At 44.5% G+C, this 26,206-nt stretch overlaps 1 protein-coding gene across 1 annotated transcript in view; it reads left to right on the plus strand.

Moving 5' to 3' along the window:
* The first annotated feature begins 2,687 nt into the window (after positions 1–2,687).
* SLC4A5 (solute carrier family 4 member 5) overlaps positions 2,688–26,206 on the plus strand; it is a 118,881-nt gene continuing 95,362 nt past the window's right edge. Inside the window, exons 1-3 of the mRNA XM_078149225.1 lie at positions 2,688–3,000; positions 13,676–13,772; positions 16,454–16,648. Of these exons, the coding sequence (XP_078005351.1) occupies positions 13,694–13,772; positions 16,454–16,648 (274 nt within the window). The 5' untranslated portion in view covers positions 2,688–3,000; positions 13,676–13,693. The remainder of the gene's footprint in view (positions 3,001–13,675; positions 13,773–16,453; positions 16,649–26,206) is intronic.

The raw sequence follows: 26,206 nt of genomic DNA on the forward strand, positions 1-26,206 counted from the left end.
GTCATTAAGCAGTTGTGCTATTCCAGGCACCAACTGTGCTGTGTGCTAAGGATACAAAGATGAAAACGAAAAGTGCTTGTTGTGCACAAACTAGTATCCTACTTGGGGGGGGGGGGTCCAAGGCTACCCAGATAAGTGTATGCCAAATACATGCAAATTAAATACAAAGTAATCTGTGGAGTGAGGAGCACTAGAAATGAGAAGGGAAGGGAGAGAACCGAAAAAAAGACATCTTATAGGCAGTGCTGTTTGAGCTGAGCCTTGAAAGGATCCATGGGCTCCAAGAGAGAAAAGAAGCAAGAGTGTTTCAGAGACGAGGGATCTCTGGGATGCTGGGTAAGAGGAAGCCAGTTTGGCTGGAACATGGAAGATCAGGGAGAGGGATGCATAACCAGCTTGTGGAGCCAGGTTGGGAAGGACTTTGAATGTCAAACAGAGGAATTTGGAACGTACCCTAACTGGAATAGGGAGCCCCTGAAGATTCCTGAGCAGAGGAATGATGATGAGACCCATGTTTGGGAATGTCAGTTCCACAAATGAGAGGCGAATGCATTGGGGAGTGAAGAAAGACTGACTGATTCAGTGTTGTATGGTAACAGCATGATCCAGTGATTCACTGGGAATGCTTTTGTCAGGAGTCTGGATCATAAATCTTCCAGAACATGGCAAATGACTTGAGTGTCTGTATTTCTCCCTGTTGGCTGCCTTGTTAATACTGATACCACAAAGTTATTTTGACAGGCTTCAAAGCTGGATTCTATTCCACTGAGTTAAACAGGTTTTATTTTTTAATTAACAAAAAATAGAAAAGATTAAAGCATTGAACAAAGATTTAATTGATGATTAAAATTGAATTGAAATCAATGGAAGATAGAAGAACAGATTTAAGGAAGCCAAGTGAGTAGAAAGAGCTAGACTCAGAGCCAAGATGAGGGTTAATAACATCACAAACATCAAGCAGCTGCATGAGCCTCTGAGTGCCTCAGTTTCCTTACTTGAAAAATGAGGGAGCTGACAACTTCTATGCTCACTTCCAGCTCTAAAGCTAAGGATTTAAGCCCTACCCCTGACTTCCATACTGGCTGTGTGACAAACCCCTGTATTTCTCAGTGTCCCCAGGCACCTCTCCAAGACTAGAAATGGCCAAGTGGGGGCAAGATGCCAGTCTGCAGTGGTAGAAGTTATACCTGGCAGTTCCTATACCCATGAAATCAATAGTCCTAGACACAAAAGCAATTTTTAAAAAAAAGCCACAACATGATCTCATCTGCCTTATGTCCATCAGTTCTGCAGCTTGCCATGGAAATCACCTTCCAAAGCTCATCTGTTGCCTTGTTTGCATCAAGCATTCTTTATTGAGAACGCCAACTTCTACCTTGGTAGTTGCTAAGGTCTCAGTGTCCTTTTCCTTTCCTTCCTTTCCTTTTTAGTTGTGTTTATCTTCTTTGTTTGGCCCTCTCTGCTCCCTTTGGCCACCCAGAGCCTTGGGTAACCTAGATAGAGGATGCACCTTTACCCAGATTGGCTTGAGTGGAACCAAGTGCACAGGAATTCATTTTCAAACAGAAGTCTGATCTAGCCGAGTAAAATGGCAATACCCAGAATGAGGAGAATGTCAATCCTATATTTTGTCATACCTGCCCTTGAGAGACTGGGCTTTGGACAGGGGCAAAATCTTGGCTATCCCGAATTTTAATGATGGAAAAGAAATGATCATTTCTCTCAATACCTAGGATGTGAATATGCATAAACACATAGATACAAAGATTCATAGAAACATAGATGCGTATATGTATTCATAGGTACAGATACAGAGATACAAATATGCATAGAAACATAGGTAGATAGATAGATAGATGATATTTACATAGATAGATGAATAGATAGATAGACAGATAATAGGTGGATGATAGATAGATGGATAGATAAACAGATCTTGAGGGGGAGGGAGCGGAAAATACAAAATGTCAAATATAAGTAAATATAATGTAAAACAAAATCTCTTCAATTGGGAAGAACATTGTAACAAATCAGAGGATGGATAAGGGAAAGTCTCCAGGCTTTGAAGGTCCCTGAGGATTCCATAGTTTGGAGGTGAGGAGGAAGTATCTTCCAGACCTGGAGAGTCAATAATGAGAAGGCACAGGGGCAGGAGATGGGATTGTGAACAGAGCAGTTCAAAGGTCAGTTTGACTGAAATAAAACACTCACCCCTCCTCCATCCCTGCATGATGTTGGGGGGTATGGATATTATCTTCCCCATTTTCCAGATACAGAAACCTAAGGCTCAGAGCTGTAGGAGACTGGCCTTGAGTCCCACAGCTAAAGAGGTATCAGAGCCCAGGCTTGCTGGATTGTAAGGCCAGCCCCCTCTCCCACAGACTACTGCACATCTCCCTGCCCACCCTTGTCAGCTCTAAGAATCTCTGTTTCTGTCATCTCGGGCCTCCCTCTTCTGGAGCCCAGAACCAAAAAGCATTTTTTCCTTAGGCCGATGTAGGGATGCTCAAGGACAGCCATGTTAAGGATTGGGGAGGTGGGGTGGGGGCAGAGAGAATGATCTGAAACAAGTGTGGAAACAAAAACATTTTACAAAACAAGGTAGCAGTTCTAAGATCCACCCAACATCAGCCTTGAAGAAGCTGCCACAGCTAAGATGCTTGGCCTTGCCCAGAAGATGCAATGTGGTCCACTGGGCTCCTCTCCTCCCCTCCCTCTGGGAGCAGGCAGCCTCCTCCCTCCCAGGCTGGAGCTTGCCTTCCTCCTCTTCTCTTCCTCCCCCTCCCCCTTCCCTATCCTACCCTGACCACCCAATCACAGCAGACACTAGAGCTAAACTCCCCACATCCATCCCTTCTGCCCCAAGGCAAGCAGGCACAGCCAGAGACTGTGCAGCCACTGACTTTGCCCTGAGTGAGGACACAGCAAAGGCTTTGGGGTATCTCCCCAGGAACCCACTGCTCTCCTAGAAATCTGCTCTACGACTTTGAGAAGTTGGAGGTAAGTACCCAGCCTAAGCCTTTAGAAACCTTGCTGGCCACAAGTCTCCAGGCAAGCAGTCTGGGCTGGGAACAGAGAGCCCAGGGGATGAGCTCTGCCCTGGCTGACTCAAGTGGCAGCAGAACGACTGACTTGTCTACCAGACCAGGGCTGGCTAGGACCAGCTGGCTTCCGTGGCTCTTTAAACCAAATGGATGGCAGACTTGAATGGCTCAGGGAGTTCTGGAACAGTGCCAGGAGCCTAACGGGGGACCGGGAGCTTAGGGGCTTTTCATCACTTTCCCCTTCAGACCCCAAGTCAGTAGAAGTGCCTGGAACACAAGAGTCGGGCGCTGGGCTACCAGCTGGGTACATTTGGGTAAATATTTCCTCTGCAAAGGGCCTCAGTTTCTCCTCTGCAAGATGCTGTCTAAGTTGGTAGTAATAGCTTAGCTGCTTAAAGATGTCCAATGAGGGGCCAATAAAATCAATAACAATTGACATTTGTATATGATACTGACATTTGTAGAGCAGCTTAAAGTCTTCAAAGTGCTTTACCAATGGTCCTCCACTTGGTCCTCAAAACATCCCTGGGACATTATTGTAATATACCTCATCTTGGAGCTGAGAAAATTGAAGCTCAGAGAGATCGAATGATTTTCTCAGGGTAAGATTCAAGCTCAGGTCTTCCTCACTCCAAGTCCGTGAGGATGCACAGCTCTCTGACTGGCTGGTGTCCCAGATCTTACACTTTAAGTTCTGGGTCTGGAAGGTCTCTCCCAGCCCTGAAGTTCAATGTTGTACGTTCTAGGGTTCTTCCCAACTATTACATACTATGTTCTAAGGTCTTTTTCAGCTATTTCTATTATGTTATGTCATGTTATATTATATTATATCATATTATATCATATCATATCATATCATATCATATCATATCATATCATATTATATTATATTATATTATATTATATTATATTATATTATATTATATTATGTTATATTATGTTATATTGTGTTATATTGTGTTATATTGTGTTATGTTATGTTATGTCATGTTATATCATGTCATGTCATATCATATCATATATCATATCATATTATATTATATCATATCATATCATATCACATCACATAATATCATATCATATCATATCACATCACATCACATCACATCATATCATATCATATCATATCATATCATGTTATATCATATTATATCATGTTATGTTGTGTTATGTTATATTATATTATATTATATTATATTATATTATATTATATTATATTAATATTATATATATATATATTATATTATATTATATTATTATTATTATATATATTATATTATATTATATATTATATTATATTATATTATATTATATTATATTATATTATATTATATTATATTATATTATATTATATTCATTATGTTCCGGGGAGAGGAGTGAAGGGGGAAAGGGGACTACAAGCAGGCTACTGTCTTACACAGGCTTTCCTCTTAATGAAATAGAAGATTCTTTGTTTTTACTTCTTTGCATGGGACCCACAAGCAGAATTTTCCTCATTTCCAAAGAATTTAAGATTTGCAAGGTACTTCACATATATTATCTCCTTTGATATTCACAGCAACCCTTGGAGATAGGGGCTATTATTATCCTTATTTTATGGATGAGGACTGAGGCTCAGAAAGCCTGGTGATTTGCTCTTGGAGTCACAGGGCTAGTAAATGTCTGGAGCCAGACTTGGACTCAGGCCTTTCTCTCTTTAAGTATGGCTATACACTCCCCTGTAGTCTTCCTGAGGGCAAGAATCCGCATTTTGTGCTTTTTGTCTACCTGGCCCCATTCTCTGCACACACCAGGCACTAAAAGAATGGCCCTTGTCAGTAAAGTGGAAAGAAAAATGAGGCCCTCTCTGCCTTAAAGGGCTATTTTGGGTTTCTTGGGGTAAATCTCCTGTTGTCTTCCCGGTCTCTTAGTCCCCAGCTTGAAGACACTTCCCTTTCATTGCTGGCCTGAGGGATGGTCTGTCAGGTAGGCAAGATGGTGAGATGTGGCAGCAAAGGCTGGATCTGGCTAGCCCCTTTTTACTTCTAGGGAATTCGCTGTCATCTCCCCTGTTAGGGGGTGAACTCTGTGAGCTCGAGGTTTTTGCCTTTCTTTGTATTCCCAATGCTTGGCACAGTGCCTGGCATATGGTAAGTGCTTAATAAATTCTAGTTGATTTATAGGTACAAATTCATTAAGCATTTATTAAGGGCCTACTGTGTGCAGGGCCCTGCGCCTGAGCTACCAGCCATACAGAGAGGAAAACCAAACAACCCATGCCTTCAAGGACAACATTTACACAGATAAATAAATAGATATTGAGAAAGGAGAAGCAGCCCAGCATGAACTAGTGCACAGCAAGAGAGACAAGGGAGGGTTCGGGGCGGGGGGGGGTGCGGGATCTTCAGCGGAGCTTTAAAGGCAGATGAAGATTGTGAGAAGCCTGAGATGAAGAGGGAGGGCATTCCAGGCAGGGGCTTCACCCTGTGGAAATGCATGGAGGTAGGAGATGGAGCCCCAATTCCATACTCACCTGAGGCAGCTGGCTAAAAAAGAAGGGATGTTCCCTACCCAGAAGGCCATTTGTTAAAACAAAGAACAAAAATGAAGTAAACAAAGCAGTCCAGTAAAATTAACCAACATAGCAATAAAGTCTCACATTATATGCAGTGATGCACGTCACCAGTCTCCATCAGGGACAGTCGCCTCCTTGCTGTTCCTTGTGCAAAACACTCCATCTCCTAACTCAGGGCATTTTCTCTGGCCATCCCCCGTGCCTGGAATGCTCTCCCTCTTTATCTCTACCCCTGGCTTCCTTCAAGTCTCAGCTGGGATCACTCCTTCTACAGGAAGCTCTTCCTGATCCTTCTCAATTCTAGTGCCTTCCCTTGGAAATTATCTCCAACTTACTTTAGTACATAAGTTGTTTGCATGTTGTGTCTCCTATTAGACTGTGTGCTCCCTGAGGGCAGAAACTGTCTTTTGCCTTTCTTTGCATCTCCAGCACTTAGCACAGTGTCTGGGACATGGTAGGCATTAAATAAATATTTACTGACTGAAAAGAAAAAAGAAGGGATGGGAAGAGGTGGAAAGAGCCAGATAAGGAATGGTGCAGACCCTGCTCCCTCTAGGCCGTCTGTAGAGGTTTTCTTGCAGACCTGGAAGGTTTGTCCCTGAGGACGTAGAACCAGACTTTAGCTGCCTAATGCAGATGTTCTGGGTAACTTCCTCCTCTGCAGTGCTCAGAGAAAGGAAGATTGAACTACCTGATGTTCCTTTGAAAGTATGGTTAGTGCCTTCAGTTATCCCCCCAATGGTCTCACACTGGCTCACCACAAAGGGAAACCCCCTTTCCATCCCTGATGAGGATGAAAATGAGAGGAGGAGGAGGAGGAGGAGGATAGTGCTGATACAATGCTTTATGGTTTATGGAAGCTAAGTGCTATTTCTATTGCCATTTTAGAGATGAAGAAACTAAGACTGAGAGAGGTCAGTCAATCAATATTAAGTGCCTACTGCTGGCCAGGCAGTGCTAGAGATTCAAAGAAAGGCAGAAAACAGTCCCTGACCTTGAGGTGCTCACAATCTAATGGGAGAGACAATAAGCAAGCAAATATGTACAGAAAAGCTATATATGGGATAAATAGGAAGCAATGAACAGAGAGAAAGTAGGAGAATTATGAGGAATTGGGAAAGGCTTCCTATCAAAGGTGGGATTTTAGCAGGTTTGGAAGATAGGGAAGACAGGAGGCACAGTTCAGGAGGAAGAGCATTCCAGGAACGGCAGATGAGCCAGAGAAAATGCCCAGAGCCAAAGGATGGCCACTTGTTCTAGGACTGGTGAAGTAATTTAACCTGGGTCACACAGCTATTAAGTGTCTGAGGTAGGATTTGAATTCAGATCTGACTCTCAAATCCCATCTGTCTATCCACTGTCAAAATAGGACAGTGAGTCAGCAACTTTTTAAGGGCTGGAGATCCATTCATTTGAATAATCTCAGCTATAACTTTTTGAAGAACATGAAAAACAAATATTTGATGTTCAACATGCACCAAGTGCCTTTGTTCAGGTTTATAAATTTGAATTGTTTTATTTCATTTATATGTATTAACACATTCAAATGGACAGTCCAAATCTCCTCTTACCACAATGAGTTCTTAAATGAGGTAATTTCCACAACAGAAGGCAGAGAAAGTTTGGGATGAGGGAATTAGGTACAGCTGGGAAGAGGGAAGAGCAAAGAGAAAGCCCTTGGGGAAGATAACTGAGGAAAGGAGGCCCCAGAGAGAGGCTCCCCCAGGGCCTCTGGGACAGGGAAGGGGGAGGAGACACAAAGAGGAGGCTGTGGATTCATTGTTCCTGGGCTGGCAGTCCTGTTCCTTCGATGTAACTGGTTTGTTCTTCAAGAAGATGAATCAACAGCAACATTGCCAACCAGTCAACATTTGACTGGTTTGCCCCAGTGTTTTATCACAAAAGCCAATTCTTTAGGGCTGGGTTTTCACTTGTTTGACTTTATTTAACTAGCCTTCCTCAACAGAAGTTACCAACAGATTCATTTTCTTTGGCTAATGGAGCCCTGGATGAGAAGAGTAGGAATCCCTGCTATCACCCAAAGTTAATGTTGGTTGACCAACTGACTCTCGCACCAATCCTCTGTTTTCTGTCAGAACCCCGGAGTGATCAGTGGTAGATTTAAGAACAAGAGGGAAGCCTATCAATTTGGTTGGGAAGATGGAGCTCCCCGTTGCCCTAAATCTACCCACTGACCGCTGCAGGGGTGTGAGTCAGTCAGTCAGTCAGTCAACAAGCATTTACTTTGTGTGATAGGGTGATAGTGTTTTATTTGTGTGGTAAGAACCTCTGCCTTAGAGTATAGAATGTCTGAGCTGAAAGGACGTCCACCCCTTTGGAGGTTCTCATCTCTGACAGCTAAGTCTCGTTGATATAGCATGAGAATGTCAGCAAAGGGCAGAGAGCTGGCATGGAAGGTCACGGGCACACACAAATGCCCATAGCTGCCCATGGGCCTCTGGCTGCTTTGGACTCTTTGAGTGACAAGATGTACCAGAGCCAAGAGTGTGGCCCAGAGCACAGCACAGGAATCCCACAGCCTGTGTGTGCCCTCATCAGTCCCCACCTGGAGTTTCCTGGTCATTTCTGGGCACCACATTTTGATGTCCTAGAGAGTGACCACAGGAGGCCAATCAGCACAGGGAAGAACATCAAGTCCATGCAACGAGAGGGTTTCTTGGGAACAGTGAAGTGGGGTTTGTCCAGAGAAGAAAGGCTTGGGGAGCTGTCACCTGGAAAAGAAACCTGCGTGCTCTGTGCATGTGCATCTTCCCTCAGAAACCTTCCAAAATGTCTTGATTCATAGATACAGTCACATATCTTCTGCTAGGAGGCAGCTCAGTTGCACAGTGGTTAGAGCAGCAGACCTGAACTCAGAAAGACCAGATTCTAAATCTGGCCTCAAAACTTCCTAGCTGTATGACTCTGGGCAAGTCATTTAACCTCTGCTGCCTCGATTTCTTCATTTATTACGTGGAAATAATAAGCAGATGCTATTATCTGCTTCCCAGGGTTTGTTGAAAAGATAAAATGAGATAATATTTCTAAAGCGCTTTGCAAACTGTAAAATGCTACCTGAATGTTATTATTATCATTTGATCTGAAATATTAAGGGGTTCCCAATGGGTGTTGGGGGAAAATGAGTTTCACAGACCACTCCTCTCCATGTAAGGTCCCAAGGAATGTGGCTGCTGGGGAACAGATCAGCCCACTTTCCAAGTTGGAAGGGACCTCGGATGCCATCTGCTCTAAGTGGTACCAGGAAAGGCATCTCCTCCAAGTGCTCATCCAGCCAGTTCCTGAAGACCTTGGAGGAGGGGGAGCCCACACAAATTAGCAATTACCATAGAATAATAGCTAGTGTTGATATAACGCTTCAAGATTTGCCAAGCATTTTTCATGTGTGCCATCTCACTAGATGCTCACAAGAACCCTTCAAGGTAGGTACCATACTATTATCCCCATTTTACACATGAGGAAACTGAAGTAGATAGGGGTTAAGTGACTTGCCCAGGGTCACACAGCTATTAATTGTCTGAGAGAGGATTTGATTTCAGTTCTTTCTGGCTCCAAGTCCAGCATGCCCTGCTTCCTCTCCCCCAGATCCCCACAACCCACTTCTCTTTGGGATGACTCTGACTGTTAGGGATTTTTTTCCTGATATAAAACCTAAATCTTTGTCCTTTCAGCTCCCACCCATTCGTCCTGGTTCTGCTTCCTGGAGCCAAGCAGAACAAATGGAACTTCTCTTTCCCACAAGTCCTCAAGTTCTTAAACGTATCTGCCGTTTCCCCCTGGGTCTCCAGGCTAAATGCTCTCAGCCCCTTGACTCAGTCTTCATTTAGCATGGACTCAGGCCCTTGACCATTCCTCTGGACAGTCCACATCTTATAAGCATCCTTCCTCAAGAGTGGCCTCTCCATTGGACCCAGCCTCCCAGCTGTATGTAGTCTGACTACTTAAAGGAGTTATTACATAGCACAGGCTCAGGCATCAGAGATGCTGTGGACCAATCCCTGCTGTCCCATTCCCAGCAAGGTGACCATGGACAAATCTTGTCCTCATCCCCATCCCCAGCACCAATTTTCTCACTTGTAAAATAGAAATAATAATTAAACTGGCAGCATCTGCCTCAGTGGGTCACTTCTGGGAAAGATCTTCATAAACCTTTGGGAGCTAGAGAAGTGAGAGTGGGTATAGCCACCACTGACTAGGCAAATTACCAAGTGATCGTGCCCCCCAGGCTGTGTCCTCCAACGTCCTTCCTGGAGCCGATGTCTCTAATAGCTACTGTTGCCTTGGCAACTTCACAGCCTCACTTCAAACTTCGTGGCCCTTTCTCTCCCGAGCTGGTGGGTCACATACCCCGAGCATCCTTCTCAGAGCAAACAAGCCGAAGGAGAGTCTGATGATTGGCCTCACATTCTGAATTGTCTCCTGGCTCTACAGGGGCATGCTTTGCCTCTTTCCAGGAGTTTCCAGCCCAGGCTTCAGTCTTCTGGTCTCACCACAGTTTCAGACGCAGGCTGCGGCTGAGGGCTGTGAGATCAGTGAAACTGAATCCCCATGAACCATTCCAGACTTTGGTTTCATTCCCCAACACTCTCCCCCAGCCAGAAAAAGAAATAGGCAGTGTGGGGGTAGTGCACTGGACTTGGAAGTGAGGAGGATCTGTGTTTGAATCCCACATCTGTGCCACCTTAGGTAAACACTTAATCTCTTGACTTCAGTTTCCTCATCTGTAAAATGGGGATAATAATAGCACCTATCACCCAGGGATCTTATGAGGCTCAAATGGAAATCATGTCAGTCCAGTGCTTGCCAGCATCACAGAGCTGAGGACATGTGTGCCGGCTATATTATCAGAGAGGAAAAGAGGGATTTATACCCCAGGGCAGGTGGGATTGTTTAAGAGCTGGTTTGTGGCAGCATGGATTCAGAGCACAACCTGCCCTCTGGGCTGAGTGTGAGCTCCGGGGAATCTTCTACTTAATTCCACAACTGTTAATGGACCAAAAGGCATTTCCTAAGTATCTGCAGTGCTTAGGACCTGTGGGCGCAGAGACAAAAATTAAACAGTCCCTGCCCTTGAGGAATTTTTATTCTTCCTGAGGAGACAGTGTACACTTATATAGTGGTTACAAAATCAGTATAAGATGATGGAGGCTGGGGACACCAGGGATGACTTCACATAGGAGGAAGGGCCTGAGGGGAGTTTTGAAGGTGTTATTATTATCTCCATTTTACAATTGAGGAAAATGAGGCACAGAGAGGTTAAGTGATTTACCGGGTGTCACAAAGCTAGTAAGTGTCTGAGGCTGGATTTTAACCACAGTGTCACGGAATGTCATGTGTGAGGGACAATCACAGCAATGTGGCTGGACCTCAGACATGGGAGGGGAGGTAATATAGAACAAGGTGGGAAAGGCAGGTTGGGACCAGGCTCCCTCCAGAGGGAGGCCCACCATATGAAGAGAATAGGCTGAGGGAGGAAGAGGAGGGTTGGAAGAGCAAAGGTGGAAGGCCTAAGAGGAACTTAATGCATTGGACAAAGCACCAGACCTGGAGTCAGCAACACCCAGGTTTAAATCCCACGTGATCACTTTCTACTTTTCTGATCCTGAGCAAATTATATAACTTCTCTTGGCCTCAGTCTCATCATCTGTAAAAAAAAAAAAATAGATTAGACCCAGAAACCTCTAAGATCCCTTCCAGCTCTGGCTCCTGTGAGCCTGTGGCTCTCCAGGGCTGCTCAAGAACAGGAGGGAGAGAGGCAGAAAGAAAGCAAGGCGGTGAGTAAGGAGAAACAAGGCAGCTCCTCTTCTCCCTTGCAATACTGGGCTCCTTTGGCCAAGGCACTGACCTTTCAGGAGGCCAGGAGGAGACAGGAGACTGAGCAGAGGCCATCGAAACTGTTTTTCCTCCAGCTCCTGGGTTCAGAGGAAGACTATAGGCTAAGTCTGGGAGAAGCTGTGTACTCAGAGCTCTAGTGGATAAGATAATAGCATATAACAACAACAACTGGATTAATCCTTAGTATTTAGGTAGTGCTTTAACATTTACAAAACGTTCACCAGTATTGTCACATCTGGTCTTCATATCAACCCTAGCAGGTTGCTAGGGGCAATATTGTCTCCATTTTACAGATGAGGCAGCTGAGGCATAGAGGAGTTAAATGACTTGTTCAGAGTCATACCGCTATTAAGTGGCAGAGGCTAGATTTGAATTCAGGATTTCCTGACTCCAGGTCCAACACTCTGTCCACAAGGTCATATTTGTTTTTAATTTTATTGTTGTGATTTTTCTTATGGCTATGAGTAGAATTTTATGCGATTACGCATATTTATTTGGATGCTAGGCTGGCTGGCTTTTAGTATGTTGTGTCTGTGTTTTCACATGATGGAGTTGCATAAAATGATAGCTGATCCAGGGAAGGCGCAGGGTTTTCTCCATGGGATATTTCTCTTTATATCCCCTGTGCTTAGCACAGTGCTTTGCACGCTTCATTCATTCATCCATTCATTCGTTTAGAGATGGAGCCCTAAGTGTGTCAGACTGGACAAAGTTAACTCTACTTTTAGGTTAAGATCATAAGCACCAAAAGGCTTCTGACTGGATAAGTAAACCTTCACTGACCACACCCCTTAGATTAAGATCTGAGTCTGCCTACCAGTTAAAGAGGAGGACCTAGGGGAAAGAAGCCCCAGTTCCCTAGGGACCATGAAGAGTTTGGTACTTCGCAGGGTGGACCCCATAACCCAAGCAGCCAGCCTGAAACATCCCAGCACCCGGTTTTCATGGTGAATAGAACCGGTTGGGAGCAGCAGCGCCACCTGGTGTTTAAACAAATATTTATTAAAGCATCTACTTTTTGCATAGTCCATCCACAACCACAGACTGTGAGAGTTTAGTCTACTGAGGAGAATAGACACCCAAGTGTGCAAAAGGGAATAGAGCATCACCTCCCTCTGATACCCTAATGTCAGGAAAGAGCACTGGGTTTGGAATAAAAGAATCTGGGTTTGAATCTTAGCTCTGCTGCTAACCAGTTTTGGTCCAATCACAAGTCTCTCTGAGCCTGGTCCTTCATCTGTAAAATGAGAATGATAATACTACTACTATATCACAGCATTGGTTGTGAGGAGAATGGTACATTGGCTTGAATTACTGTTATTTTTGTCATTATTAAGTCAGTGGAAGCATTCAAAATGAATTCATGGGGAAGAGAGACCATAGGCTAGAGACTGTCCTAATAATCCAAGGATAAAGGGGTCAAGGCTAAGGAAGTACAAATAATATTATTCTCATTCTTCCTGCCTGTCAGTAGGGCAGCAAATTCTTTGAGCTGTCCAAGCCCACTTCTCTCCAACCTCTCCCAGGGTGACCTTGGCAAAGCATCGATTCCCTGCCATCATGAGTTACGATCCAGCCTGAATGAGTAGATGGAGTGTGAAGGACAGGCACTATAGGTGAAGTCATTAGAGGACTCATTTGTAGGCTTCCTAAAAGTCTACACAGCCCTGTTCAGACACAACCAGAGCATGCCAAGAGATACCCTGATTACAGCTGGCAAGCTCTGTGCCCAGAGAGCCTTGTGTTGTGAGGGACGGATAATCAAAGAAACTAAAGAAGACAGCCTTCCCTTGGAGATAACTTTCCACCCCCTCTGCATAGACTGTGTGTACAGTTGAGTGCATAATTGTAGAATTTATACACAACTTTTAGAGAAGAAGTGGTAGAGTGGAGAGAGCCTGACTTGGGAGTCAGAATCCTGGTTCACATTCTGTTTCTGATTCTTCCTACCTGTTTAGCCTTAGACAATTCCATTTACTTCTCTGTGCCTCAGTTTTCTCATCTACAAAATGAAGGGGTTGTACTAGATGGATTCTGAGGTCCCTTCCAGTTTGACATTTAGGATCTCACAAAACCGTTTATTTCAAAAAATGTGACCCACTTTTACCACATTTAAAAATATTCCTGTTTCTGGGGCTGAGAGGCTACAGTGTTTAATCTATTTTCAATTCTTTTCTCTCTTTTATTCTACTTGTTGCTGACACACCAATGTTGTGCCTCCAAGCTTTCCCAGTTTCCAGACATGATGGAGAAAGAGAAGGAGGTTGGGGTGGACAAGAGAAAAAACACTGACTCCAGAGGGAGAAGTAAGAAACAAGAAGGTAAGGTCCACTCACCAGTGTGAGGTTGGAATCACTGACTGTAATTCTCTTAGCCCTGGGAGCCTGGGACACCTGCCCCTAGACACAGCATCTCTGAGGGGACCCAGTGTTAAAAAGGAAAGATAAGTAATTGGAGGTCAGGAGACCGCAGTTGGGATTCCCTCTCTTCTGGTTATTAACTGTGCAGAGCGCTAGAGATACAAAGAAGGGGAAATGAAGCCCCTGCTCTCAGGGCACTCACAGAACAAATAAAATACATCAATTACAAAGCCAATTCTACTGAAACAAAGATGTCATTTTTACCCCCATCAAGACCACACATGCCCCAAAATCTAAGTCAAATATTAAGAACCCCTGTGCTAAGGAGCATTATGTAGAAGCAATGAGGTAGGCAAGAGAACTGAATGTAGAAAAAAAGCTTAAACAAAAAAAGCAAGATAATTTTTCTCCTGTCTTAGCAAGTATCAGTGGCGTGGTAAGAACATTGGACCTGGAGTCAGGAAGACCTGAGTTCAAATCCTGCCTCCCCCTAATCCAAATGCCAAATATACATTTACCTAAAAGACTGTTTTACAGAGAACTCACACAAGGCAGGTGCTCACATGTAGGTCTGAAGAGGCAGTACAAGGACACTGTCAAGGTCTCTCTGAAGAACTTTAGTATTGATTGTGAGACATTGCAACCCATTGGCACAGGACTGTTCAGAATGGCATGACCACATCAAAGAAAGCACTGTGCTCTATGAGCAAAGCAGAATTACAATAGCTGAAAAGAAATGTGAGAGGCACAGACTTAGAGTCATCTCCATTCCAAATGTTCATATGGACTATTTGTGCCTGACCTGTGGTAGAGCCTTCTGAGCTCACATTGGTCTGATCAGCACAGTCAGACACACTTGTACCTTGACCCCAAAATTGTGATGTCATGGGTCCTCTTGGAGTATGAAGAACTAACAACATAACAGCAGTGTGAGTGTGGGCAATTCACCTCACCTCTGTCTGCCTCAGTTTCTTCAACTGTAAAATGGGGATAAAATGAGAACATTTATAAAGTGCTTTGAAAACCTCAAAGGACTACGTAAATGTTAGCTACTGCTGTTAACCATAGCGCTGTGGAAAAAGCAAGAAGATGCGGGTTTAAATCCTGTTTCTGACACTTACTAGCTGTGTGCCTATGACTAGCCACTTATCTTGGATCCCCATTTTCTGAATCTGCAAAATGGAAATTACAGTCCCTGTAGTACCAACCTCCACAAGGGCATATGAAATCATATGGAGAGAGGATGTTGCAAACTTTGGAGCTTTCTGTAAATGTGACTGCCCTAGATTATTAACCCACACCCACTAGACAGATGGAGAGGCAGACATCTGGTTCCTTGGGGTCTCTGTCATCCATCCTTTGATTTCCACCCCTATGACCCCCACTCTGGCACAAGCCCTCATCACACAATCACATCATTTTCATGAGCACAGAATGGCAGGGTTGGAAAGGACTTCAAGGGTCACCCCAGAGGTCCACTGTGCACCCCAAGAATAATCCTTTCTCTGACAACCCCAGGAATTGATCATCCACCTCCTGTCTGAGGGGGCCACCACCTTCCAAGGAAGCCTTTCCCACCTTGGGACACCTCCATTTGTTAAGAGTTTACATCAATCTGAAATCTGCCTCCCTGGAACATCTGCCCAATGCACCTGGTCATGCCCTCTGGGGCCAAGCAGACATATCTAGTCCCTCTACCACATGAACTACTCTTCAAATACTTGAATCTCACTTGGAGGTCACCCTGGCCTCTGGGTCTTCTCCAGGGTAAACCAGGCTAAACACGCCTGGTTCCTTCAACCATTCCTCATATGTCATGAACTTAAGGACCTTCACTCCCCCTTGTTATCACTCTTTTGAACACTCTCTGGCTCATTCCTTCCTAAAGTGTGGAACAAAAAGGCAAATTTAGTTTTGACATAAGGAACATGTTGCTGACAATTAAAGCCAGCCATAAGTGGAATGGACTGTTGTGGGAGGGATGAAGTCCCTTCAAGCAGAGGCTGATTGAGCACTGTTTAGTTGTGATGTTGAGGGGATCTTTCTTCCCCGATATGAATTGGACTGGGTGATTCTGCAGTTTGTCCTCAGTCTTGACACAGTACAGCATTTAGAAGAGAGGTCCATTACAATTCTGCTGTCAGAAAAGCAGGTGGGTGCCATGCCTGTGATGGGCATTTCTTCTCCCAGTGAGGGAGATGTGTCCTCATGGACACAGAGGCATCAGCAGTTTGATTCTTACAGGGAGTGAGTTGATTATCATGTAAGGCAGATTAACCACATTGGTCTGAAAGCAGAGCACTCCCCAAAACAAGACCTTTTTCAAAAAGGAAAATAGATATAGAACAACCTAAGTAGGGCTAGACTGTGGGAGAAGGGTGAAAATGTTGAAACATGGCCCACAGCACCCCCCATAGTGCCTCTGTGGGGCTCCCCCCAAGGGTTCTTCTCCCAATGCTCTGTTCTATTGGTTATTAAAGCAGTATCCATCCTTCAGTCAATCTGCAAGCATTAATTAAGTGCACATTATATGCTAGGCACTGGGCATACAAACTCGATGAATGAAATACGCCTCTTCTCAGGTAACATTCCAAAACTAGGACTTTTACTAATTTCCTCCCCTTCTGCACCATGTTCTGCAGGCTATCATTCCATCTACATCGGGGTGCCGGTCCACAGCAACTACGGTAGAAAAATACTCAAGAAGCGAGCTCCCTCTGGCCGGGAAAAAGCCAAGCACTTCAGGAGAGCCCGTGAGCACCCCTCAAGGCGGGCAGACCCAGAGGAAGCCAGGCCAGTCTCCCAAGACACCAGCACAGACGACATCAGCAAAATCCGTAAGTCTGGGAATCAATCAAAGGGTTGCATTTCAGAGAAGCATCCAGGTGGTGACTGGCTTCTATACAAGGGAATTACCATATTGGTCTCCGTGTTGGCTGCTCCTTCTCCCAAATCTGGCTTGAACAAAACCAGAGGATGGCCTAGAATGGGGGTCCAAGTAAGAGTATAGCAATGAAAAGATAACCCCTGATGTTATAAATGAGATCTTCATTTGAAATGAAAAATATTTCAAACTTTACAGAATAACAATATTTTGACGGTGTCATGTTTAGCAGAAGCAATATAGCACAGTAGGCTGGATGAACAGGGCACCCCAAGTTCAAATTCTACTTTTAAATCTCACACATTGTACGACCCTGGGCCAGTCACTTAACATGTGTTATTCTGGCGACATCACAGGGCTTCTAAATCAATCAACAAGCATTTACTAACTAGCTGCTAAATGTGAGGCACTGTGCTGGGCATTAGGGACAAAAGGTACATTGAGTCAGTGCCTGCCCTCAAGGAGCTTACATTTTATTGGGAAACCAACATCCATAATACATGCATGGTAAATACTAGGTAATTTGTTAGGGGGTAGGAGGCTGAAGTGAAGAGGAAGAGCCTTCCAGCCATATGTCAAGGCAGAGTTGGAGGGACATACTATGCTGTGTATGAAAAACAGCAAGCAAGACAGTTTGGCCAATCAGCTAATGAGGTTAGTTACCAAGAGTGTGTAATCAATCAATCTCCACACAATGTGCTATAATCCACACTGACAAAGGGAGATCTCACACAGATTCAAGGGGGTGGGGGTGGGGGTTGAAGGGACCTCTATTTAGATCAATATGATATTTGGAGAATACACATAATGTTACAACAGCTCAGAGTTTGAAGGGGTCTCAGAATCCATTTCAGACCTGAATAAGAGTTCCCCTTACATTTCTAATGATACAGTCTCTACTTGAAGACCTCCGAGTGACAGGGAGCTCACTACCGGCTAAGTCAGCCCATTCCAGTTTTTGGACGGCTCAAATTCTTGAGGAGTTCCTCTGACACCAAGCCTACATCTGCCTCTTGCTTATTCTATCTGTTGTTCCTCTCTATGTCTTCTGGAGCCAAACGAAACAAAGTTAACCCATCTTTGTCCAAACAAAACAAGTCTAAACCACCTTTGGGAAAGTCATTCAAAGACTTCAAAGGTCAGGCTCCCCTGAGTCTTCCCTAAACTAGACATGCCCAGAGATGTCTGGGTCACCTGCGGATTCAGGGACTGGTACTGGCCACATGGCTTGGAATGATGATTTTTATTCCTTAAACGACAAGAAGAGATCATACAGTCTTGGGTAAGGCAGTCTTGGGACTCCTTTACTTTAAAGACCAGCTATGGGCATGATCAGAATCTGAGCCATATGAGCGTCACCTTTTATGGAGCCTGTGGGCAAGTGGAGAGCTCCAGTGGAGACCAGGAGGGGCAGGGGACTGGGAGTCCAGCCACAGTGGTTTCCACTGAAGGAGCTGGGGATGTCCAGACTGGAGAAGAGAAGACAGGGCAGGAGTTCCTAACCTTCTTTCTGTCTGGAACTCCTTCAGCAATTAAACCCTGTCTTCTCAGAGTAATGTCTTTAAATGCATAAAGTAAAATGCATCAGATTGCAAAGAAAATTTTTAAAATGAGTGAAAACAAAAATACACTTTTTCCCATCCAAATTCACAGACCCTCGGAAACCTATGTTGGGAGTCCAAGGACCCAAATTAAGGACTCCTGAGTTAGGGGGAACATGATTGATGTCTATGAATATATGAAAGTCTCTCATGGGGAGCAGAAAATAAACTTGCTCTGTCTGAGCCCAGAGGTAGAATACAGACTGCTAGCTAGCACTTGCAAAGAGGAAGATTTCAGCTTAATATAAGAAAGGAAAGACCTTTAGGTTCATAGAGGAAGAGCTGGAAGGAACCTCAGAGGTCATCCAGTGCAATCTTCTCATTTTTAGAGCCCTGTGGACTTGCCCAGTTTCCTGTCAAGTTAAGAAATCACTCAGTCAGTCAACAATCAACAAGCATTTATTAAACACCTACTATTTGCCAGGCATTGTGCTAAGTGCTAGGGACACACAAAAAAATAGCTAAACCATCCCACAAAACAACACAAGCCCTACTCTCAAGAAACTCAAATCCTAATGGGGAAGACAAAATGCAAACAGCTTATCCTGTTCACATTCAAAGTTATAAATAATATTTGTGAATTTCTCTCCATTTTATTTTTACTCACTATTTTCCTTCTCAGCTTCTCTTTTTACCCTATCCCTGTCACCTTATCTTCTCTCCTTACCCTCCAAGTCCTTAATTTACCTACCCTTCTAAGAGTCTCTCCCTTACCTTTTCCCCCCACTCTCCTAATCTTAAACTACAGACCTCTTCAAAAGTCCCTCACCTATCTCCTTCCCCTACCCTCCTAAATCTTAATCTAGTCACCCTTCTAAAAGTCCCTCCCTCACCTTGTCCTCCAGATTTCTCACCTCCCCACAAGTAGACTTCTACACTCCTCTAGACATACACATTGTTTCCTCCTCAACCCAGAGGACAGTAGGTTCCAATATTACCAGCACTCTACCCCTACCTGCTTCCTCTATATTAGTTCTTCCTTTCATGCCCTGTTTTTATAAAATAATAGCTCCTTTTCTTTCTTTTCCTGTTCAGTTTTGTTTTTTAGAATCACCCCATCATATACAACTCATCCCCAACCTTTATTTCAAACTACCTTAGTTAATGTTCACAGTTTTAAGAATACTGGTAACATTTTCATATATAATAAGTAAGCAGTTTGACCTTAATGAGTGCCTTATAATTAGTCTTTAATGTTTTCCTTGTATTTCTTCTGGATCTTTTATATTGAATTTCCCATTGAGTTCTGGTCTTTTTGTTATAAATACCTGAAAGTCTTTCAGTTCATCAAATATCCATTTCTTTTTTTCATTCAGGATTATAATCAACCTACCACACTGGCTAAAATGATTGAAGGGGAAAGTGACAAACATTGGAGGGGATGTGGAAAAATTGGGACACTAATCTATTATTGGTGGAATTGTGAACTGATCCAACCATTTTGGAAAGCAATCTGGAATTATGCTTAAGGAGTTATTAAACTTTGACCCAACAATACCACTAGTAGATTTATTTCCTAAGATGATTAGGGAAAAAGGAAAAGAACCTGTATGTTTGTAGAAGCTCTCTTTGCGGTGGCAAGAACTAGAAATTGCTAGGATGCCCACCAATTGGGGAATGGCTGAATAAGTTGTGGTATATGATTGTGATGGAATACTACTATACTATATGAAATGATGATTAATGATCTTAGAAAAATATGTAAAGACTTGCATGAAATAATGAAGAGCAAAATGAGCAGAACCAAGAGAATATTGTATATTGAGTAACAGCAATATTGTTTTAAGTACAACTTTGAGTAAATAGTCATTTTGGCTATTACAAGTACCCAAATTAGCTATAAAGGACATATGAAGAAAGGCATCATCTACATCCAGAGAAAGAATGATAAATACAAATATGTTTAGAATAATTTTATATATATATATATACCCATATGTATATGTTATGGAAATGTTTACTTTATTCCATAAATTAAAAATAAAATAATTTTTAAAAAAAGAATGCAAACAGCTATACACAAGCAAGATATAGACAATATAAGTCAACAAAGGGATGACTCCAGAATTAAGGTGCACATAGATAGTAAGTGTCAGAGGCAGGATCTGAACCCATAGGATCCCAGATTTAGAGCTAGAAGGGACCTTCTTGACCATCAAGCCCAACCCCCTCCTTTCAGAGTTGAAGAAACTGAGTGACTTGCCCAAGGTCACCCAGCTAGCAAATGTCTGTGGCAGGATTTGAACCCAGGTCATTCCAACTTGAAGCCCAGCATGCCATGCCTTATGTATGCCATGCTGCCTCCCTTGCAGTTCAAGCTGTCCAGAAGTGGAATGAGCCAGCAGAGTTTGTACGTCAGTAGAGGTACTCAAGCAGAGTCTGGGTGACCAATTGCTAGGGAAGTTTGTCAGGGATGGGGAGGGGCGGACCAGATGACCTCCAGTGTTTGCTCTGACTCTAACTCATAGCCTCTGCCATCTCGGAGCTTTCTGACATTAGGCTTTTTGCAGTGTGGAATTCTGATGACTCCATCCATGAATCCATGATGCTTCCCAAACTCTCATAATAATGGATCCAGTGCTATTTCTGCCCCTGAGATGCCCTTGTTTGGGTCTTCTGTACTTAGCGCCATGTCTGGTGCGCAGAATGAGCTTCATGGATGCTTGTTGACTTGGTCACCTGACTGGAATTTACATCGGTAGGCACCAGTCAGGGTTCATCAAGAGCAAGAACGCCAGGAGAAATTCAAACATGGCAGTGTCTTAGGACCACAGTAGAAGGGGACGGGCCCGTCTGTTCCTATGAGCTCTGTCTCCAATCTCTCTCGGCCACACACAGGAGTGGTCATGGGTGGTCATACCTCAACACAGACTCCTATTCATAGCGGAACAAGGAAGCTCTGGGGGGTGTGGCCATCTGGGAGTCTTGCCCTCTGTGTCCGTGTTTTGTGTATCCTTGTGTTGTGAGTGTCCTGGGGGAATTCTTGTGTAGTAGGGAATGCTGAGCATGGAGAACACATGGCAGTGATGGCTAGGGTGCAAGTCAATGACAGTAGCATCCTCCACAGACTTTCTGAGACCTCTTGGGCAGGCCTGTGTTTGAGGTCATGGACCTGACCATGCATATTCTCTTGTTGTTGTCACTAAGCCATAACCCTTGCCCCTGTGCCCACGAGTCCCATGCCAGCGGGCACAAAGTCAGTAACTCTGTACACACTGGTCCCTGATGGTTCAGGTTTACGAAAGTCCTTCTGGTCAGGCACGGGGTTGATGTGAGTAACTGGGGCTGGTATCAGCCCAGTTCAAAATACTAGGACCATAAAGTTGACCTCGTTTTCGTAAATACACGTAATGCGGCATGATGCGATTGGTGGGAATTCCAGGGCAGAGCGCCACTCCCGAGGGAAGCAAAGTACCTCAGGCTGGAGGGGTCTGCTAGCTGGCAGTCACATGGGGCATGTGGACCTTGAGAGGATTATCTCTCTCTCTCTCTCTCTCTCTCTCTCTCTCTCTCTCACACACACACACACACACACACACAGACACACACACGTACATACACAAGAACAATCCCCTTGGAGTCTCCCCACTCCCCTGGACCCTACCCTCCACCCCCAGAAGCACTTTCCTGCTGAGCAGGGGCCGGTCTCTATGTACTGGGGAATTCTCAAGCACCTGAGCTGAAGAGGGGGACCTTGTGTGGAATCTGCTCATCTGCTGGGGGAGGGAAGGAGCTTTGGAGGAACATTAGGGCCCTCAGAAAGACACCGCTAGTCTGGTGGGCTCCGTGGGATTTTTCTCCCCTCCGATCAGGCCAGTTCTGAGGAAGCTAGTGTGCACTGGAAACACATGAGGGAGAGAATGCAGACTCCAGGTAAGCATTTGTTCTTTCACAGGCTACTGGTTTTCTGGTCTAGATGTTGGTTCTCAGAGAATTAAAAGGGGGAGGGGAATGCCTAGGATCACAGTTAAGACATTCAGCAGTTTCCATCACACTCAGGTACTGTACTCTTCATGGGACTGAACTTGGCCATTTGCGTATGTGCTACTGGCCTTTCCTTCTGCCAGCTCTGTCTTGTCTGATCTAAATGGATTTTCCTTGTGGAAACTGACTTCTTTCTAAGCAAACTGTCATTTTCCCTTTTCTCTAAATGGTCTCTTTAGATATGGCCCCTTTTTGAAACTAAGGGAGAAAAACCGTGTTTAAACAGTTAAGCAGCCACATAAATGGGCATTCTGGAAGTTGGTAAGGCACCAAGGCTGAGGCAGTAGATTCAGGGTCAGAAAGCCTGGAAGTGAATCTCACCTGCTAACTGCATGACCTTAAACATGTCACATCTGGGGTCTTGATCTCTCCTTTTGTGAAGTGAAGAGGTTGGTTTGACAGCCTCTTGAGATTCCTTCCATCTCTCTAGGTCCTATGATCGCATGATGGTATTAATATTATCATTCTCTATAATAATACCTTACAGAGTTGCATTGTTGTGACCTAAGGGGATAGCCATCCCCTGATGGTCACCACACATCTCTGGGTTGTATTTATTATGCATTCTGTGGGACAGAAGTCCGTCTCAGTAGAGCAAGTCAGTGTCCTGTAGGCAGGAACAGTAATGGTGTTCACCAGGCTGAATGGCCAGTGCCTGGTCAGAAGGTAAGTGCTAATTCCTGGATGTATCTGGACAGCTCCTTCCCATTCTTACTGAAGTTCTGAGTTTCCAGTTCCTGGGGATTGAGTGGGAGGGTAAGAGATGAGTTGGTTTCCACTCTAAGAATTCCCAGGAAAGCTAACAGTCTCAAAGCCTGTCTACCTTAAATTCCTGGGGAAACTCTAGAATGGCTCATCAAAGAAATAGTTGGTGAACCTCTAGAGAGAGAAGAGATGATTATAGAGAGCCATTCTGGTTTCATCAAGAATGGGTCACACCAGACTCACCTTTCTTCTTTTTTGGACAGGGTTACAAAACAAGGGGACCAGGAGAATGCTGTGGGGATGGTTTATCTAGATTTTAGCCAAAGCTTTGACAAAGTTATACTCTTCTTGTGGAGAAGATGGAGAGACATGGAATTGATGAAAATACTATGAAAGCTCAGAAATGATTGGTTGGCTAGGCTCAAAAAGTAGTTGCCAATGGTTCAATGTCAACAGGATAAGAGATCTCCAGGGAAGCATGACTGTGATCTGTGCTTAACTCTGTGCTGTTTTAAATTTTTTGTCAGTGCTTTGGATAAATACATAAATCACATGCTCATTAAATTTGCAGTTGACACACGTCTTGGAGGGATAGCTTGGATTCCAGCCCCTCTCTATTTTAGTATCTAGAAAAATGAAAGGAGCAAATACCCCAAAGCAAATTCCTTTGCTCAGGTCATGCATGGAGGCCTTGACTGAGTCTCAAGAGGTTCCTAGAAATAGACAAGGTATTCGCAGGCTAAGGCTCCTGGCCATTAGGAATGAGACTCAACAGAGCTAGAGAAAATTCTCAAAACTACACTGGCTGAGTCCACTACAAACTTAGCTAACATAGATAGTCTTAACGGGGCCTCACTACTGGCAAGATAATCCTTTCAGACTTTCCTAATCAACTCACCATCTTGCTCACCATCGAGGTTCTTCCCAATCATGTCATCCTTCCTCAATCCAATTATAGCTCCCCTCAGATGAGAACCTGGCTTCTTATGTCACTGAAAAAAATGGTACCATTGATGAGAACTCCCTCTTCTCCCTTCTTTTTCTGTCATCACTCAGATGCTTTCTATCACCATCTTCTCGTCACCCTGGCCGCACAGGGTGGCCCTTCTTGCCAAGGCTGACGCCACTGCCTGCACAGTCTTCTCCAGCAGGTTGTCCCCTGCCATCCCCTCTCTTCCACTAGTTGACAATCTCTCCCCATCTCCTGCCATCTACAAATGCGTGCGTGTCTCATCCATCCTTAAAAACCTTCACAACCCACCCAGCCCTGCTAGCTCTTGTCCAATCTCTCCTCTTTTGGTGTCTAAACCCCCTGAGAAGGCTGCCTACCATAGGTGCCCCCACTTCCTGTACTTGCCTTCTGTTAACTCTCGCCAGTCTGGCTTCCTTCCTCATCATTTAACTGAAATTGCTCTCTCCAAAGTGACTGGTGATCTCTTAACTGGCCAATCCGATGTCCCTTTTCCAGTCCTGTTCTGCAGCCTGTGACACTGTTGATCACCCTCTTCTCCTTGATACTCTCTTCCTTTAGGCTTTTAGAAATGTTACTCTTAGGGGCAGCTAGATGGTGCAGTGGATAGAGCACTGGTCCTGAAGTCAGGAGGACCTGAGTTCAAATCCGGCCTCAGACACATAATATTTACTAGCTGTGCGACCCTGGGCAAGTCACTTAACCCCATTGCCTTAAAAAAGAGAATAAGAAATGTTACCCTCCCTGGCTCTTTTCCTACCTGTCTGACCCCTCTTCATGCAGTAGCCTGCTGCTTGGTCCCCCTGCCTCAAGTTTCTCCCAAGTCCTGTCCAAACTACACTCAGCTGTCCAACTCATCGTCCCAAAGCTGTCTCCAGGTGCAGCATGCGTTAAAGGCCTGAGCAGAGATGACCCAGCCTACGGGGCAAGGCCAGCCAAGACAGCGTCCCTGGTCATCACTCCCACCAGAGAATAGTTCTATTCTTTCAGCTGTGCCTGGTCCAGAGGCTGCAGGACCTTCACAGAAGTGGACAATAACTCCCAGCTCTGGTACTTCCTTCCTGTTTGACGGGCAAGTCGCTTCATCTCTGAGGGTGTGTTTCTTTATCTGCAACAGTAAGGACAGGAGGGTTGGCTTCTGATGATCTCTAAAGGGTCTTCCAGCCATAAGTCTATGATTGCCAATGAATTATTCCTAATGGTGTCTTTGGAGGTCTAAACGCCCTGAAGATGGGCTTTCTATGTTCTTACCTCTCTCTCCAATTATAGAGTTAAAATGATAGAGAATCAGTGTCAACTCCAGTAGGGCTGAGTGGGAAAAGCTGAAAAACAACAAGTAAGCAGCAAGCATTTATTATGCACATGCCAGCCACTGTGCTAAGGCTGAAGATACAGAGATTCCTGCCCCCTCCCCAAGAAAAAAGCAGTCTCTGCTCTCAAGGAAGAGGAAGGGAATAATGAGCATGTATATGGCACCTACTATGTGCTAAGCACTTTCTAAATACTATCTAATTTGATCCTCACAACAACCCTGCCAGCTAAATGGTCACAACCCAATGAGAGATCAACATACCAAAAGCTATGCACAAACAAGATACAGAATAAATTGGCAATAATATCAGAGGGAATCTGACACTAGTATCGTGGGGGGCTGGGAAAGTCTTCTTGGGAAAGGTGGGATTTTAGCAGGGATGTGGAAGAGGAAGCGCATTACAGACATGGGGACGGCCAGTGAGAACACCCAGAGTTGAGGGATGAAGTGTCCTGTTTAAGGAACAGCCGGGAGGTCAGCGTCACTGAGTCAGAGTATCTAGAGGGATGGGATAAAAAGACCTAAAGAAGTAGGGGGGGACCAAATTATGCAGGTCGATTTTACATTTGGTCCTGGAGGTGATAGGGAGCCCCAGGACATTACTGAGTCCGGTAATTGTGGAACAATTTTTCCAGACACTAAAGAGGAGCTGGAACCCGAACTCAGAAAGAAACATGGACTAAGCTCAAAGCATCTTTCCCTTTCTGGGTCGGAGTTGTAAGAGAGATGACAGTCTGTCGGCCATCTCCACCACCATCCACCCCTCAAAATACCAAGAAGCTAGAATTCTTTCTCTTCAGTGGACCCAGGCAATGCAGGTGCAGTGGGCAAGGTCTCTTTGTCAGGTGCGTGGTTCCAGTCAAAACAGCATAGGATATGAAGAGGGCATGTGAAGCAAGAGACCCCTTTGATACAAATTTTCTAATCTGTAAGATGGGG

The sequence above is a fragment of the Phascolarctos cinereus genome, unplaced genomic scaffold (assembly GCF_003287225.1).
Source record: "Phascolarctos cinereus isolate Bilbo 61053 unplaced genomic scaffold, phaCin_HiC Scaffold_2;HRSCAF=192, whole genome shotgun sequence".
Classification (NCBI taxonomy): Eukaryota; Metazoa; Chordata; class Mammalia; order Diprotodontia; family Phascolarctidae; genus Phascolarctos; species Phascolarctos cinereus.